This window comes from Lonchura striata, chromosome 5 (assembly GCF_046129695.1).
Source record: "Lonchura striata isolate bLonStr1 chromosome 5, bLonStr1.mat, whole genome shotgun sequence".
Classification (NCBI taxonomy): Eukaryota; Metazoa; Chordata; class Aves; order Passeriformes; family Estrildidae; genus Lonchura; species Lonchura striata.
The window spans coordinates 70415117-70434766 of NC_134607.1; the positions used below are offsets into that span (position 1 = coordinate 70415117).

General features: G+C 47.6%; 1 protein-coding gene across 1 annotated transcript in view; it reads right to left on the minus strand.

Moving 5' to 3' along the window:
• PLXNA4 (plexin A4) overlaps positions 1–19650 on the minus strand; it is a 475064-nt gene that overhangs the window by 72028 nt on the left and 383386 nt on the right. The window contains exons 11-15 of the mRNA XM_077783705.1: positions 16903–16999; positions 12551–12741; positions 7528–7679; positions 6795–6912; positions 1243–1379 (exon numbers count right to left, since the gene is read on the minus strand). Coding sequence (XP_077639831.1) covers positions 1243–1379; positions 6795–6912; positions 7528–7679; positions 12551–12741; positions 16903–16999 — 695 coding nt within the window. The remainder of the gene's footprint in view (positions 1–1242; positions 1380–6794; positions 6913–7527; positions 7680–12550; positions 12742–16902; positions 17000–19650) is intronic.

Here is a 19650-nt window from a genome sequence, read left to right on the forward strand (position 1 = left end):
TGTTTGCACCTCAGCCTTGCAGTCTGGGATCATAAAGTTTACTTTGCATTAGGACTGTAAGTCTTATTTAAGTGCAGTTTGCAGCATGCCTGGGACCTTTGGAAGTGCTAATACAGTGGGAAGTATTTTATGATTAAAGAGGGTTCTGCATAAACCTTTCATTTTTGGCAGGGCTCAAAACCAGCTCCAGGTCTGCATTCTTTTCAAAATGAGTCAAAAATCCAGGCACCAAACATTCTCAATCTTCCCAGTCCTGTGATTTGTGATGCAGCCTCACCTTAGACCCCTAAAATGGGGGTGTAAGTCACCTCCAATGACTGCACCCTCCAGGTGCCTTCTAAATTCCCCCAGAAGACAGTGCTCACTCCCTCCTAAAATTCCCCAGCCTTCTGTGAGCATCTCCAAGCAGCTGTGGCTCCCACTTGGCATTTCAAATCACAGCCTGTGACTTCACCCTGCTGAATTTTGGATGCTGGATCGCTCCACAGTCATGACAGGCTGCTAAAGAGGATCCCCACAGCCAGGAGAGGGAAGGGCATTGCCCCAGGGCAGTGCTCCCAGGTCTCCTGTGAATGAGGCTTCCTCTGCCAAGGACATATTTGGGAGAAATGTGCCAACTTCATCTTCAGCCCCCATCTCTACTGGCAGCAAAATGTGTTGCTCTGGGTAGTTTTGAGCTGTGGGAGCCCCTGGGAATGGGATTCAGAGTCATTCTCACAGGGATCAGGGAACATCCAGCAGGTAACACTGACATTAAGCTTCTCTGAAGCGCCATTGAACAGGAGCCAACACTGAGCTAAAATGTTGAAAATCATCCATTTCTTAGCACTACAGGACTATTCTGGGATAAAAGGGAGGTGGTTTAGTACTTCGAACTGATGTTGTCAGATTTTCTTTGTCACCTCTACTAAAGCAGGGACATGAAAATGAATCTTTTAAACGACGCACTCCCAGAGCAAGTAGCAGAGCGCAGGACCGTGGAGAATTGTACTGAAATCTGACAAGAGGCCACGGGGAAAAAGCACATCAAATACCAGTCAAAACAATGAAATAAATCCTATTTTCTCTCCCTAAAACATGGCTAGCAAAGCTGTGCATGGTGCAGAATGCACAAGTCCCATTGCAGCATAGATGTGGCACTTGAGGGACAAGGTGTCAGGGCTGCAGGAGAAGTTTCCTGACTTTAATTGGTGTTTAATCTTTCACACTCGGGAACGAGCAGCAGGAAGGGCTCATCTGTACCTGTAGAAGAGGCAGGGTTGTCGCCCAAAGGTCACAATGACATTGCTGCCAGCGTTGAGGTTGTTGCCTGTGATTGTCACCTGGGTGCCACCCGACACTGGTCCTCGCTTCGGCTTCAGGTCAGAGAGGGTCAGAGTCTGTGGAGGCAAAGGGAGGTGTTGGAAACACAGCAGAGGAGCAGAGGGATCATCCCTCTCCTGTAGTGCTGGAGAGAGGGAGGCACCCCCTAGGATTAATCAGGGCCCCTGAAGCTGGCCACATCTGGCTGATAGAGGAGCCTGGGGTGACACCAGATCTGTCAGAGACCCTCCGCTTGAATGCCAGGTTTGGTAGGATGAGTTCAGACCCAACCCCAGTCTGTTCTCCTCCAAAATGAGATCTGCCTTTGTACCCACTCAGGAATATTCCTACAAAGACAGGTCCATGCCTGGAGCACCTTGGATCACAATCTCTCATCTCCACTGCTTCTTAGGCACAGCTCAGGGGACTTTTTGCTGTCACACAACACCAGCTCAGCAGGATAAGTCAGGCAGCGAACTGGTTTGATTGCATCTTAATGGGGAATCTCCAAACTGTGGAACTCACAAGTGATGAAAATGGCTTGCTTTTGAGAAGATCACCCAACTTTATCGATTCTCAGAATCACAGAATGGTTTGGGTGGGAAGGGACCTCAAAGCTCACCCAGTCCCACCCCTACCATGGGCAGGGACACCTCCCACTACCCCAGGTTGCTCCACGCCCTGTCCAACCTGGCCTTGGACACTTCCATGGATGAGGCACAGCTTCTTCAGCCTCTCCACTCTCACAGGGAACAACTCCTTGCCAATATTCCATCTAACCCTGCCCTCTGCCAGTGGGAGGCCATTCTCCCTTGGATGGAGGAGAGCAGAATGTCTGAGTTTGTTCTTGCCTCTCCCACACAGGATCCCAGAACCACTGAGGTTGGGAAAGACCTCCAAGGTCACCGAGTCCAACCTGTGACCCATCCCCACCTTGGCAACCAGAACAGAGCACATCCAGTTGTTCTTTGAACACCTCTAGGGATGGGACTCCATCACCTCCTGGTGCAATTCCAATATCCAACAACCCTTTCCATGAATAAATTCCTCTTGATGTCCAACCTAAGCCTGCCCTGGTGCAAAATACCCACACATGACCCCAAATCTTTCTCTTATCTGCCTTGGATGTTGAGACAGCCTCGAGCTGTCCTTCACTGACACATGGTGGTGGTACTCCTGTCGAGGAGTCCTCAGAAATGCCACAGCCACAGAAGCAGCACTGCCCACTTGAACACCTTTTCCCTTTTCCTTCTGATTTTCTGAGCCTCTTTTCCCAGCCTAACGTTGTGTTAATATATCAAAAAGGGGCACAATTCCTTTAGAGGCCCCAAATCTCAAAACTCTTTTTCTTACCTTGCAACCCTCCCTTCTTCCCCAAATCAAGATAAAATACTCGCGCTCTGAAGGCACAGATCACCCTGTTACCACAATGCAGAGAGGAGACATCAATATTCAGGGAGAAATTTGGTGTTACAGTTTATTCTTTCATTTGCATTTTAATAGAAAAACTTTCCATTCAGTCCCAAGTGAAAAGCTACTATATGCATTTAAATGAAGATTATTTCTTTCCCCCTCTCTTTAAGAATGATGACACAAGTGCTTGAAGCTCTCAGCTCCTCTGAGCGAGCAGGTACATCACGCAGTCACCTTATTGAGCTTTGGAGACCATTAATCCATGTTTATAAAACCACCTGACACACACCACAGCTCCCACTCTCACACACACAGAGCCACCTCTGTTCCCGGGCCCCTCTGGTTTAATCATTTTGAAAAACAGCGGCAAGATTTCCATTTTTCCATTTTGTTCCTATTCTAAATGCAGCTCTTGGAGGAAGGGCAGAACATGAAAAGCAGACTTACAGCTCTGTAGAAGGATCTTCTGTCAGAGCTGGGCACTTTCTGTGTTTAAACCTGGCTGGCTTTCACCTGATGGTTTGGAAGCTGGTTTTATACTTAGAATTATGGAACTTTTGAGGTTGGAAAAGACCCCTATGATCAGGAAGTCCAGGTATTAACCCAGCACTGGCAAGGCCATGACTAAAGCACCTTGAACACCTCCAGGGACAATGATTCCACCACTTCCATGGGCAGCCTGGGCTGGTGCTTGGCAACCTTTTCATCAAGAAATTTTCCCAAAATCCATCCTGGTCCTCCCCTGACCCAGCCTGAGGTCATTCCCTCTGCTCCTGTCCCTGTTCCCTGGAGCACAGCCCGACCCCCCGGCTGTCCCCTCCTGGCAGGGACTTGTGCAGAGCCACAAGGTCCCCCTGAGCCTCCTTGGCTCCAGGCTCAGCTCCTTCTCAGCTCCCTCAGCCTCTCCTGGTTCTCCAGACCCTTCCCAGCTCCATTCCATGGTCCTGCTGGCCACACTGATACAATCCAGGTGCCATTGGCTTCTTGGCCACCTGGACACACCTGGCCTCATGTTCAGCCACTGTCAAACAGGTCCTTTCCCACTGGGCAGCATTCCAGCCATTCTCTAAGCCTGGAGTGTGATTTTCTGGGAATTTTCTCTACCATTCTCTTTTAATGGAATAAAAACTGCAAGAAGAGTACGGAAATGCAAAATATGCACTTGAGTACTTTGGGTATTTTTTGGGTACCACCTCAAGCTCTGATGCCAATGCCTTTATTGATGGACACCCCCAGCAGTGCAAATTCCTGCTGACCTTGATGTCTGATGCTGGGAAATGACCTCCCAGCTGGCAGAAAATGGATTTGGAACACCAACCTGGTGCCCAAAGCCTACACAGCAGCCCTGCAGCAGTACCTGATTCAAAAATCATAGAGGAACATCTGAGTTAAAGACCCAAAAGACCTTTGTCCCACCCCTGGGTGGGTCCTCTGCCTCTCCTTGGGGTAGATAAAGCAGCCGTGACCCTTTGAGGATCCTCAGAGGCCACAGCCACACCAGGAACGCTCCTTGGCAAAGCCCTGCTGTGTCTGGAGCCAATCTTACAAATGGGTTTGTGGCTCAGCTTTCAAAGTTGTGATCAACCTTTAATTATTCACAGTGGCCTTCTTGAATATTGCACAGCACATTAATAGCAAAACTCCAGATTGTACAGCTGGTGGAAGGTGGTGGAAAATCCAAAGAGGATCTTGTGGATTGATGATAGGCTGGAGAGTGACAGCAAGGGAAAGAGGACAGGAAATTTTCTGCATTTTCTAGGATTTTACCGACTTTCCTCAGCTTCTCAACCCTTTCTTTCCTCCAGCATCTCCTGCACACAGGTTTTCCATAGAGAAGCACCATCAGATCTGCGTTTAAACTGCCCCCATGGAGCTTGTCAAGACCTTGGTTCCCATTCCATTCCCCCTGGGAACACAGGAAGAGCAAGCTGTGACTCAAACACAACTTGTGCACCTGGGTTTCCTTTCTAGAGGTTCCACGGTAGCAGCAAGAGGGGAAAAGATGAAAAGGATGGATGGGAAATGCTCCCCAAAACCAGGATTTCAGGAGCAGACTCAGAAGAAATGTGGAGCAGCCCACAGCACCTGCTCTGAGACACAATATTTTCCATCTAAAGCCAGAATAAAGGTAAACTTTCTTCAGCACTCGAATTAAGAAGTGAATGTAATATTTTTTTCATTGAAAGACTGGGGCAATAATCACAGCAAGAAAATGAATAACTAAAACAATATATTTCATTTAGATCATCATACATTTCATTTCAGCTTTGTTTCCCTCTTGGCTTATTGTACTTTCTAATGCAATTTGCAGGTTTTGATCACAGATGAGTTTATAATGAATGAGCAGCTATTTAAATTTAAAAGTTCTGGTTAGAAAGATGGAGAAGAAACATTCTGGCATCTCTAAACTAAGCCACCTCTTTCTTAAAACACTGAAATTAAATACTCTGTTGAGTCCAAACAATCATCTCCTCAAATTCTTGCAGGACAGAGAGGCTGAACCAATTGGCCAACTTTGACCAAGTTTTCCTTCAAACCTCTGGAAAACAAATTTTCCAGAAGATTTGCTACGAGTCAAGAAGTCACATTTATCTCCCAGGTGATGCCCTTCTTGGTTTTCAAACATCTTCTTTCCCTTCAAGCTGCCACACACCGCTGCAGGATGCTGAGGCACGTTGAGATTCCTGCAACAGCAGAAAAATCCGAGGAAGCCAAAAAAACACAGCTCCCACTGTGAAAGCACCAGACATGGGAGAGGGAATATGATGGGCAGGCTGGAGAGTGTCTGTATTTTGTTGTTTTTTTTTTGTCTAGCACAAAGATATCGAGGTATTCAGCAGAGAAAACCCCGGTGGCTTCGTGCTCGTGCCCTGGCAGCCGGGAAGGCGGCAAGCGGGGGGAAAAGCTGTCACAGATGGACACGGATGATCAAAGCCAGACAGTAATTCCAGGAGTAGCAAAGGTGACACGTTGAAGTGTAATGTCCTGGAAAGAGCCCTTCTGGCTGCCTGGTAGGGGCTTTCTCTCAAGGTGTTTCTCTGCCCCCGCCACCTCAACACCTGAGTGACATTGGAAAATGCAGAGAACAGAGAAATTTCTGTAGCTCGAGGGGGCAATCCAAGACATTTGCATTCATTACCAGTTGCCTTTCCCATAAAGAAATGCTCAGGCATGTGAATAATTTCAGAAGAGACCCATTCTCTTGCAAGAGTTGAGAGCTTTTGATGGGAACAAAGGGACCCTCTCATCTCAAACCTGCATAGATCTGAACAGATCAAGGCCAGACAACGCTCGCATGTCCTCAGCAAGGGGCCTTAGAGGAATAATCAGGTCTCTTGGACAAGGAACATCATCAGAAGGGAGGAAAAAAACACAGGTTGAGTGTACAACATATGTTTGCACTTGAAGTGAAGCTGAAGCTTGCAGGTGTCTCTTGTTTCATCATGGAGCATCCAAAACCATTGCCCACCAGCACTGAGCTCCAGTCACGTCCTACAGCTCACCAGCAGCCTGAGCTGGATCTGTCCTGATCCCAGTGCTCCTGGTGTGGACAGGATGAATAAACACCTGGGGGAATCCAAGAGGGAGGAGAGAGAAACCCAATCAAGGCCATCACACTCAGGCTGCTGAAGATCCCAGGGTTGTAATGAGTAGTGACAGCCCCCAAGTTTCTTCTGGAGGACACCGGTGGCTCCAAGCAGAGGGATGTTGGTAGCAGGAACATCACACTCAGAAAGAATATAAGATACTAAAGAAATTTTTCCCTTTTATAGCTCTTTTTTTTCTTTCCTGCAGAGCACTTTTAACTATTAATGAGAATTTTCTGTATTAATTTGGACCGCGACTGCATGGAACTGTAACTGGACTAATAATCTAGACTATTATTAGGTTGTTAAAACTTTAATTAGACCAGCTATTTTTGCTGGGAACAAGATGTTGAAAGGAAACGGAATGAACAAATTGGTGCACTGGAACGGCAGCGAAGAGCTCGGAGGCTCAGCGTGGTGAAGGACAATGGACAGAGGGAGCAAAGAGGACCAAGGAGTTTGGGGCCCAGGAGAACTTTGTCAGGAACTTACCATGAAGTAGTAGAGCTGAGAAGACCTGGCCATGAACTCGGGCTTGCACTCGGCCACGCAGATTTCCACGAATCCGGCGTGCTGGCTGGGCTTGGCCTCCCCCATCTCACACACGATCCTGAGGGGAAAACACCAACCAGGAGCAGAGTTTGAGGGGTGGTTTGGTGGTGCTGGTAAGATGGAATTGGAGCAAAGAGCCCACAGTGCTGGGGGATGGAGTGTAGGTTAATCCACCCTCTTCTGTCTCATCCAGAATCCAAACTGTGGATTAAGCTATTCTTTAGAAAGTGGTGGCTTCTGGCTAGGACAAGTGCTGAGGTGGTGTAAATCCACTTAAATACACAGAGAAATGTTGGGCTGAGGTCTGGCTCCATCCCTCTCAGCTCCAGCAGGGCATGGTGGAGGCAGCTCTAAGGTTTAATGATCTCTCCTGCATTTAGCCAGAGGCTTTCCAGGATTGCTGCCTTCCAGACTGGAATTGAACACCTTGGGGTGACTGCTTGGTGAAAACCAGGATAACTTCAGGGTATTTGCCATGAGGATCACCTAAATATGCACTCCAAATGCAGTAATAACTGGATTATTAAGTAAATGGATTATCCCTATCTGTACGTGAGGAACGGCCTCTTCCATCCCTCAATTCCCAGGTGGGAATGGATTCCTTGGAAGGCCCTACAGGTAGCAATGTCATTAGGTGTGCTGTGGCCTTTGCTCTGCCACACATCCCACTTACTGCTCTGCTGGGATGTACCCTTCCACCAGGGGCTTGCACTCCACGCCGGCCACTTTGACGTGGGACGCGATATCCTGGAATTCCAGCCCCAGGTTCTCCCCACGGATGGTCACTCTGGTCCCTCCCTCGCGAGGGCCTGTCACAGGGTTGATCTGGGGAAACAAGCCAAAGAAAGGAGAATGATCAAACCATCCACCAAAATCCTGTCAGATGAAAGAACAGACAACTCTTGGGGTAACTAGGGATACTTACAATTATAAATGCTGAACAAACCTGCTTCAGATACTCAGAGTATGCAAAATTCTGCCCCATACCTCATTTACTCTCTTTTAACTACTTGCAAAACATCCAGAGATGAGTAGAAGATTTTTTTTCTAGGGATTTGTGGAGCTGCACCTGAGCTCTGCACTTTGTAGATGTGAGCCATGGAAAGGCAGGAGAGGGACACAGTGGAGAGAAATGGGAGAAGGAACAAGACAAGGACATCAAGGGTTGAGCCAGCCACTTGAAATCCTAAATTCCCAGCCCAAAGCACATGGAGGTTTTCTCTTCTGGAGGTAGGTAATGGTCATGCATCAGAAATTCAGCTGAAAATGTCCACCTGGAATAAAAACCAGCCAAGCCACAGCAGGAACAGGGTGTTGGGTTAGGTGTGGAGGAGGTGGATGGTGACTGAGACAGCAGCAGCACTGCTCTGTGCCAAGAGCTCCAGTTTCCCCTCTGGGAGAGCTGGGACCATTGGAAGGGCAGGAAGGGAGCATGGACAGATTATTTGTGGAGCTTCTGAGTCTCAGCACGAGAGGAGCAACCATCCCAACCAACCTGGGGGCTGCTGGAATGGTGTTTGCATCCCAGCCTGGCCCTGCACCAGAGCCTCACAGGGTCTTGCTCCATCTCCCTTGTCCAGAGCCAGGTGGGAATCAGCACTGGAGTTGTCTCCTGAGCATTGGAACAGCACCAGAATCATGGGGCTGGCCCTTAATTATCTCCATTCTGCCCTTCCAGTTCCTCGCCGTGCCCACTTTGCCATGTCACTGCCTGCTCGAGAGGGGTTCAAGCACTTCCCTGGCAGGGTGTTCCCTGCTGCCTGCTCAGGATGCCACGGCTGCCATCTGCCAGGACTGGCACGGCTCTCCTGCAGTGAGCAAAGGGGAATTCCCTGTCTCAGGTCTGTACCCACCTGCCCCTGGCTCTGCCAGGTGGGAATCTGGGGCTGGCAGCCATGCCCTGCTGCTCCCAACCCCTTCCCAGCACCCAAACTGGCATTGGGTTGGTGTAATTCCCACCCAAAGGGTGAGTTTTAGAAGGCTCAACCTTTAATAAAAGGAGGGAGAGCCAGAAACCTCTAGGGCATATTTAATTTTAGGATATTAATTGTAGTTGTTGTGAACCAACTCCTCGGTGAGTGTGACTTATCTTTGACTCTGTGGGGAACCAGGAGGTATTTTTGGTGGTTTTCCAGGAAATCAAAAAAAAAGGGAAAGAAGAAAGGGAAAGGGAAAGGGAAAGGGAAAGGGAAAGGGAAAGGGAAAGGGAAAGGGAAAAAGGGAAAGGGAAAGGGAAAGGGAAAGGGAAAGGGAAAGGGAAAGGGAAAGGGAAAGGGAAAGGGAAAAAGGGAAAGGGAAAGGGAAAAGGAGAAAGGGAAAGGTGTCTAAAGCACAAGATTTCAAAAAATTCTTGCTGCAACTCAAAAAGCATCAACAGGAAACTTCCTAGAGCAAAGCCAACACATCACCACAAAATGCTTCCCTGGGCAATATTTAATTTGTGAAGGCCAGCTTCAAAACCCACTTATTTCCTTAAATCAGGAGGGCCTGGGATTCTCCCAGGATCACATGGAAGGTTTTTTTAACCCTATTTCACAGCTCTGTTGTAGCTTCATCCAAGAGGAAGGTGTTACCAGGTTGTTTTCACAGCAGGAGAGGAGGAACCTGCTCTATCACAGGTGAAAAACGTGGCACAAGACCTGTCAGTTTTGGAGAGGAAAATCCAGGCAGGGAAACAAAAGCTGTCAGGAAGCCTCAGCTTCCTCTGGAAGACCCAGAGCTGCATCCCAATTTCCAGTCTCTGCTCATATCAACTGCTGCTTGTCACTCCTAAAGGAGGTTTTTGTGGCTCAGCGAGTCTCTAAGTCCCTGAATTTCCCTGAGTGGCAGTGTAAATGCCAGAGCTGGTACAGAAATGGGGAGATCAGTGCTGCAGGGGGTGTGAGTGCCCCTACAAGTGTGAGTACACGTGTTGTTCCTCCTCTCCCCTGCAGAGACCCAGCCCTGGCTCCTCTCCAGGCTCTGGATGCTGCCACCCCACAGCTCCAGCCCTACCATTAGCTGCAGAATATATCCAGTCACTTGAGATTACTTCCATGCTAATGGCTCAGAAAAAGGCCTTCCAAGAGCTACTTAGGATTGCAGCAGGCAGCTGGAATATTTCATGAGTGAGTGTTGCGATGATCTGTTTGAGCTCAGAGAGTTGTTGGAGGAAATGCCAGCAGAATTTGAAGCATGGCCCCTCTGGAGCTGTAGGGTGGAGAATGAGGGATTTGCTCTTCAAAGAGAGGCTGGAAATGAAGGATTAGGGTTAAAGCACGCCAGGGAAATGTGGATGGACTTTCAGAACCTCTGCACACCCAGGTCCCTGTGTTTTGGATTTCTGCTTTAGTTGATCATCCATCAGCTGCCCCATATCAAATTCCATCATTGTTTCACAAGGTCTGAGAATCTGAAAATATTATTAAAATGTTTCCCCCAGCTCCAAGTGATTTTCAAGACCTCAAAGTTGAATTTTCAGGTGTAGATGTCCTTTCTGGCTGTCTGGAATTGGTTTCACAGCTTCAGGTGGTTCAGATGGGGTCAGAATTACCAGTCTGAGATAAATCCAAGTGAAGTAGAGACCTTCACCTTGGAAACACCAGAATGAGCCATAAACATCAGAATAAACTGACCTCCAACAGTTCAAGTGAGAGAGAGCTGTGAAAGCTGGAGGATGACAGGGAGATGGATCAAAACACAGGGAAATGGGTTATTTTCAGGAACACCTTGGAAAAACGGATTCAACCCAGCCTTTGCTCACCCAAAATGTTCAAGCACAGATATTGCTTTAGGGCTCTTCCAATAACACCCACACTTTTTGAATCTGAATCAAATATAACTTTAAAAAGCCTTTCTTGCTTTCTAGAAAAATAACCCACCTAATTATTCCTATTAAACCACCACTGTGGAGGCTGGATTTTCCTCTTTTGCATTTCCCCATCTTTTCCCTGTTTCATTTCCCTCCTGACTTTTCCCACTCGTAAATCAGGCCCTGGCCACATTGAAAGGGTGCTCGTGCTGAGTAAGGTCTGGTGGCTGAGAGGTGCTCAAGGCAGGAGGCAGCTGGAAGGGCTGGAGCCCTGATTTTCAAGGCTCAGGTCTGTCCTGCTGCCTGTCCAGTGACCCTGAAAACGTTCCTGGCATTATGGCAAAGGCATCCTAAGACAGCAGACAAAAATCCCTTCAGATTTTAGGCCTGACTTGCCTCCCCTGCCTTCTTTCCCTTCTTCTTGTCTTTCTGGTCATCTTATTCTCTTATTTCCTTTTTGAACCTTTCCTCCAGCTTTTCCTTTGGCCCAGTCATCATGATCAATAGGGAACAACATTATCCTGCAGATCCTTCCCCTGCCCTACCCTCATTCTCTTTATCTTAATAGGACACTTCCCAGCTTTTCCTGCTCCAGGCTTGCTCCTGCCTCCTCCTTGAGCCTTCCAAGGGGACACTTGACACCTGTACAGGGCTTTTTTTTTGCTCTGTGAAGACTTTTTCACTTCACAACATCATCCAGGGGCAGGACAAACAAAAGGGTTTAATCTGCTGGAGTCAGTGGAGGTTTCTAGAGTTTCTTTTCTGGGCATGGCTTTGTCCATGTCATGTTGCCAGGAAATATGAATTACACCTTCCCTCTTGCTTGATGTCCTGTCAGCAAAGCTCCAACCTCTCTGGGATCACTCAACACCTCCTTCTCAGCCAGGCTGGCCAGAGAGGCTGCTCCAAGAGACATTTGGGCTCCTCTGATTTACCCTCACACCGACCATTAGATTTTGTCTCACCTTCAGCTTCTCCTCTAGAAGGCCAAGCTCTCCTAAGGGCTAAATACCCCATCTGCCAGCCCTTTTTGGGCAGGTCAGGTGCTCTGGGGCTGCTCAGGCTGCACCAACAGTCTGTGTTTGGGATTATGGTGGAAATTCTGACACCCTTGGGTGTCAACCCAAGTGTGGATTCTTTGCTTTCCTTTTTACCAGGGTTGGGATTAAATGTGTGAGGTGATATTTCTGGTTTAGACTCAGATGTTTATTAGTTCTTATCTCTGCTACAGTCTCACAAACCCTGAGTTCTACAGCACTTCACTCTAACAAACGAAAAATGGAGCCCTATTTCTCTCTCTATAAGGCCTTCTGAGGATAAACCGTCCAATTAAGAAATGACACCTCAATTATTTTTACTTTTAACCCAATAACCAACCACCCATGCTTGCAATGTGGACTTTTTTATCCAATTACACAAAACCACCCAAACCCATGGAGAAGGAGGTGAAGAAGAAGGACCAGCCACTGCCCCAAAACCTCAATTTTGTTTTATATCTATTACTGTATTCTAAACCCTTTAATTCCGAATTTTCCACCCTGTGATATCAAACACTTCTATCGAAACTCCACCCCCACAATCCCAGTGCTGTCATTCCATTTTGGAAGCTTCTCCATGGCCTCAGGTCAGTGCAGTGCTCTCTTGGGGTCAGTGCCTGGCAGCACAGAAAGTGTAAAATTCTCAGTAACCAGGGTTCCAACACTTCAGGTCATCCCTGGGTTGTAGACACATAAAAATTTTGTTCCTGCCTTTGAAGCCACCGTGGCCTCACATCCCCAGAGTGCCTGAGGCTTTTCCTGACCCAGCAGAACTCAGCCCTCTCCTCCCCATCACCAACCCAAGCCCAAATGGGGAAAACAAAGCAAGGAAAGGGAATCCCCCAGCTTCTCACAGATCCAGGACTTACATCCGTGATCTTGGGGTTGGTGCACTTGCCCTTGGTGCTGGACAGCTCCAGCCACTGGCTGTCCTGGGCTGGGCAGTGCTGCTTCAGCGTGCACTGGTTCTGTCCCTGGCACCAGCCACACTCAAAGTCAGGGTCGGCTTTCAGGCAGAGTCCGCAGCTGTCCCGCATGGCCCCGCACTTGTACAGGTGAACTGCAGGGACAGCAGAAACACAGGGCCTGAGACACGCAGGCAGCTCAGGGCAGCGTGGGAGGCAGTGGGAGGAAGAGGGGAAAACGTTCCGGGCTGCTCGTGTCAGAGGCAGGATGGAAACTCTCCAGGGGGGTGAGTAATGGGGGGGAAAACATGGGCATCCTGCTTGAAATAAAGTTAATTCGTTCGTTCATTCTTCATCAAAGGTGTTTTTGGAAGCTGAGAGGAGAAGGAAGGATGCTGCTCTCATTCTGGTGAAGGACTACAAGCAGGAGGTTGGAGGAAATGATGCTTGGGCAGTGATTTGGCCTCAGGCCCTTCCTTTCTCACAGATTGAATGTCCTAAATTGTCACCAGCAACCCCCCTACAGACTCAGCACTTCATCCCAAAAGAATTTTCTAGACCTGGCCAACTCACAGCTTAAACTTAGGTGTGAAACTCCCCAGAATTTTGTGTTATGGTGATGCCACTCAGGTTTCCCACTTGACAGAAATCCCAAAGGATAACAATAAATACAGAATGGTTCATTATGAAGCTGATTCCGGGGATTCACAACCAGCCTTTCCCCCTTCTTCTGCTCCAGAAATTCAGTCTGCTTCCCACTTTGAAGCAGAGTTGATTCCACTCTAATACAGACAGCAGTGATTAATGCTTAGCTGCATTTTGGGCTGTTAAGTGAGTAGAAGCACTCCAAGCTTTTTCTAATAAAACCTAAAAATATTGAAGCCCTCCTACGAAATGAGATCATGTTATTTATCCTTATTTTACAGATGTAGAAACTGAGGTCTGGCTTGCACAAGGGAACTGCTAGCAGAATCCTCCTCCTGGAAAATGGAGATGATAGACTCATGGCTCTCAGATGTTTTTGTCTTTCCTCCATTTGTGGGCACATTGGGAGATTTTCCCTCTGTGCTTCTGTTTTGCTGTGTCTATAGGTGACTAAAGTAGTTTTTTGTCTTTATACACAATCCCAGGGTTCAAAGGCTTTGGAAATATTCATGCTGAAAGGCTCTGTCTCTCCATACCTTCCCCCTCAAAGTCAGCAAGTATTGACCAATGCAAGAAAAACTCAGAAACTCTTTACTTTTCCAGGCTGGGTGCAAGAAGAGTACCCAAAAAGTCTGCAAAACATCTGTCAAACACAGTGTTTTCCCAACCAGGTGGGATATACCTCTTTCCTTAGTTTTCTGTGGGATTTCCTCAAATTTTCTGAGTTGTTCTGTTTGAAATGCCACCAGTGGGTATCTCTGTAGATAATTTAGCAGGGTCAGTTTGGCATTTCTGCCTCCCAGCCCAGGCCATGGTAATGCTGGATGTGAAGGCAGAGACATCTTAGTCACCTCTATGTGGTATTTCTTCCACGTGGTATCGCCATGGACACATGCCTAAATTCTCCTCCTGACCAAAAACATGATGATAATATCCAAATTACTCATCTGGGATAGCCACCACCCAGTGCTGCTTCCCAGATTTTTTTCCTAGGCATTATTTGCAACATTTTGCCTTGGAATAACCTAAGAAGGTGCTACAGATCATTCTTGAGATCATGCCCTGATCTGTTTTATGTTACTGGCACTAAGAGTAACATAAAATATTATCATCATGATTATGAGATTTATTTCACTCCCACATCACCTAGGATAGCTCAGTGCAGCCCAGGAAAAGAATTTACATTTTTTGGTGTAAATGAGGGGTGCTCATTTTATGGTAGCACAAAACTAAGCAGGACTGGAGCAAGCATCCAAATTCTGACCTCCAAGGCACACTGTTAAAGGTTCTCATGGGCACTGTTTGAGCCCATGGAAATCAGCAGTGTCCTGGAAACAAGGACTGTTGTCTCCTTGGAGAAAAGGAGACAACACCAGAGCAGAGGCAGGGAGGCAGTTTCAACACAGGCTGTGCCTGAGTGCCAGGCTGTTGTGTTTGCTGAGTGGATTTAACCCTCAAAAGCCAAAGTTTTGGGCTGTTAGTGATGGAACTCTGCCATTCAGAGGGGGAGAAGGACAGATGGGGCTGTGCCATGGGGAGAAGAGCTGCCTCCTGTGTTGCTCTCCAAGTTGAACGTGGTGCTGGTGGGAACCTCACCCACCAGCCCTCAGCATGAGGGTGGCTGTGGAACGGTGTGACAGCACCATGGTGTGGGAATCCAGTGCTTCCCTCTGGCTGTCCTGGAAGGTCTGGGACCCTGGCAGGGGTCAGGAACCCCCTGGACAGAGCCCCCAGAGACACTGGCTGGGATCTCTGGCCATGGAAAAGAGTTTTCAATCTTACAGCATGAATTACAAGCTCTGAGTGTTTGATATCAGTAATAATTAAGTGTGGCACGGGTGCAAAAGTAAAATTTTAGGATTCTAGATGAGGGGTCCAAAGGGGACAAGATGGAGGAAATTGGGTGTGCCTTGTCCTTTTTCTCCTTCTTCATGCCCTCCATGTCTCACTGTGGTGTTGGCATTTTTCTGTTGGTTCAGGCTGGGGACACACTGTCCAATGTAGGTGACAGATATTGGCACGTTCTTGTAAATCCAGCCCAGGGAGTTTCTGGTATTTAATGTTTGTCACATCCCACTGAGGGCAGAGCCCCACACGCTGCCCTGCAGGACAGAGCTGGGCAGGGCAGCAGAACATGTGAGAGATAAACAGAATAAACAACCTGGAAACCAGCACAGACCAATTATGGCTTCTGCTTTGGCAGCGGGGCTGACAGACAGAGACTTTCTACAATCTCGGGATCATCAATAGCTCAGATACTCATGGAGAACCTGGTGGGGACAGATTGAGTGGGAGGAGGTGTGGAAAGTGTCCAAGACAAGGTAAAGAGAGGGAGGGAGACATTCCTGAGAGGTGATGATGTGAGAAGAGAATCTGCAGGTGTGAGCTGCAAATGCAGGGCAGCCAAGGGGAGGAGTTGCCTGGGAGGAAGGTTCCATGGTGGAATGACAAGAAGGAAGAAGATGTGGATGGAGCATCCATCTCCAGAAACACCCAGCCTGCCTCAGGGTTGTGGCTGGGTGAGGGGCACAGCAAACCTGTGCCCTGGGTGCTGGTTAAACACAGGTTGTGGAATTTGTGGTATTGATGATTTTGAGATTGTAAAAGGTCTTTGTTTTTCTGCTTTATTGCTAAAGAAGAAGTCATAATTTGTTTGTGTTGGTTTTTAAGGTTGTTTATTTTTGCTTATCTCTAACATGTTTTGCTGCCCTGCTGCAGGTCTGTCCTGCAGGGCAGCGTGTGGGGTTCTGCCCCTCAGTGGGATGTTACAAACATTCAATACCAGAAACTACATGTGCTATATTTATAATAATGTGCTAATGTTTATTATTTACGTGGAACAGTGTGTCCCTAACCTAAACTAATAGAAAAATGCCAACACTACAGTGACACATGGAGGGCATGAAGAAGGAGAAAAAGGACAAGGCACACCCAATTTCCTCCATCTTGTCCCATTTGGACCCCTAATCTAGAATCCTAAAATTTTACTTTTGCACCTGCGTCACACTTAATTATTCCTTCTATCAAACACTCAGAGCTGGTAATTCATGCTGTAAGATTGGAAACTCTTTTCCATGGACAGAGATCAGAGACAGTGTCTCTGGGGGCTCTGTCCAGGGGGGGTCCTGACCCCTGCCAGGGCAGCCAGAGGGACGCCCTGGGTTCCCACAACAAGTGGTTTTCAGATCCTTTTTATCATCACCATTTTATTTTGCTCAGAATCCTCTCACTGGAGAGCTGCATCCTTCCTGCTCCCCTTCTGCCTTCCCCTGCTCCCCACTAAATTGCCTCTGAGCAGAGAGCCTGCTCTCCTGGCATGTCAACTTGAAGACCATCACTGCAGGAGAAATAAAGAGCGGGGGGAAAAGCTGGAGAGGGAGGGGCGTGAAAACCAGAGACGAGGACGCGGGGAGAAGCGGGAGGCAGAGACGATGAAGGGAGAGGGAGAGCAACACAAGTGGGAGGGAGAGTCGCATTTCTCAGGTGGAATGAGAGAAGTGGAGGCTGGGGGGAGGCATACAAAGCACTCAAAAATTGGTAATTTGCAGAGTGCAGGGAAGAAGTGTGTAGCAGGCAGCACGGGGAGACGGTGGCGGCTTTGTTAAGTGTAGGGAGCGAGGGCCCGTTGCTAAGGTTACCGCTTCCAAGGACAAGTTGAAATAACTCTTTACCTTTGTTCTGTGCTGGGTTGTCAATGTTGAAATTCCCGTTCCACACGACTGTCAGCTCCACTGGCAAGCTGTTAATCTCCATCCCTTCGTACGAGTACTAGAAGTGGGAGAGGAAAAACAAAACAAAACAAAACAAAACAAAACCAAACTCAGAGAGTGCCTGGAGGTGGGGATGGGATGGGATGGGATGGGATGGGATGGGATGGGATGGGATGGGATGGGATGGGATGGGATGGGATGGGATGGGATGGGATGGGATGGGATGGGATGGGATGGGATGAGGCAAGAAGTGGTGCTGAGCATGGAGAACAAGAGAAATGGAGCTGTCACCCACCTCCCTAATCAGCAGCACCTGCCAGAATGCCACAGGATGCTCCCAAAGCTGTGGAGCTCCAATCATGCCCCTCACAAAGGCCCATCTATCCATTAGATGAACATTCATAGAATCCCAGAATAGGGATGGAAGGGAGCTTGAAGCTCACCCAGTGCCACCCCTTGCCATGGGCCCAGACACCTTCCACCATCCCAGGTTGCTCCAAGCCCCATCCAACCTGCCCTTGGACACTTCTAGGGATCCAGAGGCAGCCACAGCTTCTCTGGGCAACCAGAGAGTCACAGCCAATAATTCAATAATTCCTTCCTAATATTTGATCTGAACCTTTCTTCAACTTAAAGCCACACCCTCTTGTTCTGTCAGTCAGAAAAATATTCCTTGATATAAGTGTGTTCGCATGTGATGGGCTTTAACTTTGAAATCCATCTTTTGGCTGTTGAACACAACTTTGAAAAGTATTTTTCCAAGTTGGGTGCAACTTTGAGGTGTAAATTGCACATTCTGGGTCTTCCATCCAGCTGTGCCTCTGCTGGCTATTCCATAGGTGCTGAATGGGTAGGTGAGGTTATTTACACTAGGGATGTCTTGAAGAACTCTTGGAAGCTGCGTAAAATCTCAAAATAAGGGAAACCCCCTGAAAAAGGGGGAAATGGAGTCAGTGTGTAATTATAGACCTGTCAGCCTAACTTGGCTTCCCAGAAAGAAAGTACATCAAATTATTAAACAATCAATTTATAAGCACCTGCGAGATGATAAGGTGATAAAAATCAGCCAGCACAGATTTGTCAAGAACAAATTGTGTCAACCCAATCTAATTTCCTTTTTGACAGGCTTAATGACTTTGTGGATAAAGGAGAGGCAGCAGATGTGATCTATCCTGATTTCAGGAGAGTGTTTGCTACTATCCTACAGCAGATCCCCATAAACAAACCACAGAAATATGACCTAAGAAAGGCCACCATAAGGTTTATGCAAAAACCATTAAACAAAAAAAAAAAATCAGATAATTCCATGTCAAGCTGGGAGGGTGCTTCAAAAGGAATATTGTCCTGAGTCTGGCTTCACTCAGTATTTTCACTACTGACTTGGATGATTTTATGACACTGTTCTGGAGGGAGTGTAAGAACCTCCAACAGCAGGGTTAAGTATTCAAAACAAACTTGAGAAATTGTAGAACTGGGCCAAAATCAACTGAATGAAATTCAGTGCTGGCAAATGGGGACTATTTTTTTTACTAGGAGGAATTGATGCAAGCAGCTCTGAAATTGGAGTGGCTGGGCAGTGCTGCAGGACAGGGTCTGGGGACTGCTGGAGATCATGAACAGACTGTAAATCAACAATGCCATATTGCTGCCAAAACCCAAACAATTCTCCTCTGGGGATGGAGCAGATAGAGTTTGTTACATGTGTAAACCCCGGGAGACAATCACTTTTCCCTACTCAGAACCAGAAATGCTTCAGCTGGAGCAAGGAGTATCCAGTTTCCAGCAAATATGTCTTAAAATGCTGCAAAAAAACTTCTGAGAGGGTTGGACAGATTTAAACAAACACTTGTCAGGGGCAGTCAAGGCACACAGAGGTGACCCTAAGGAAGGAAATGGAAGCTGTTCTCTGGAGGCCCTCTCCACGTGGTGCTGAGTGCTTTTTTCCACCTAGATTTTGATTTATCTCAAGCCAGTTCAGCCAGGGTTCACCCCGCTGCCCCTCAGGTCCCACTGCCCACGTCCATCAGCAGATTCCACCCAACACCTCACCAAAAGGCAAAAAGCCTCGTGGTGGGAGAGGAGATGGTTGATTAAAGGACAGAAAGGAGCAAGAAAGAAGGGGAGAAACATTTTGTGTCTGCTGCTATTGCTGAGCACAGTGCACAGTAGGATTTACTCTCCTGAGAGCAGGGATCTCCCACTGGGATCTACAGCAGGACAAAGCCCCACTTTGAAAGGAAAATATTTTCCCCACTACAAGGTGGGATATAACTCAGCAAGCTGGTTTGGGAGGGCCAAAAAAGTCACTGAAGAGTCCCCCATCCCTTAAACTCCTCTTGTGGTTATCCACAGAGATGCCAAAGCTCTGAGCTTTGCAGGTAGGTTTTCCTGGATCCATTAATTGCTGTATAATTGGGGGGTAAATGGTAACTGGTAATTTCTGTCCATTACAGCAGAGTGGGAGCTGCTTGCACAGTAACTCCTCTTTGCACAGACTAAACACAATTAGCCATTTATCTGCAAAACACTGTGATTATGATCCAGTTGTAGGGAATTGATGGGTATTTGTGGTTTCCATGGAGGTAAAGAGCAGCCTAGGTGAGCCAGGTCCCACCAGTCTCATTCAGGATTTGCATTTTTGTGACACTTTTGGGTGTCACTGCCAGCAAGATCCAAGGTGATGCAGAGTGGTTGGACTCGCACCACTGG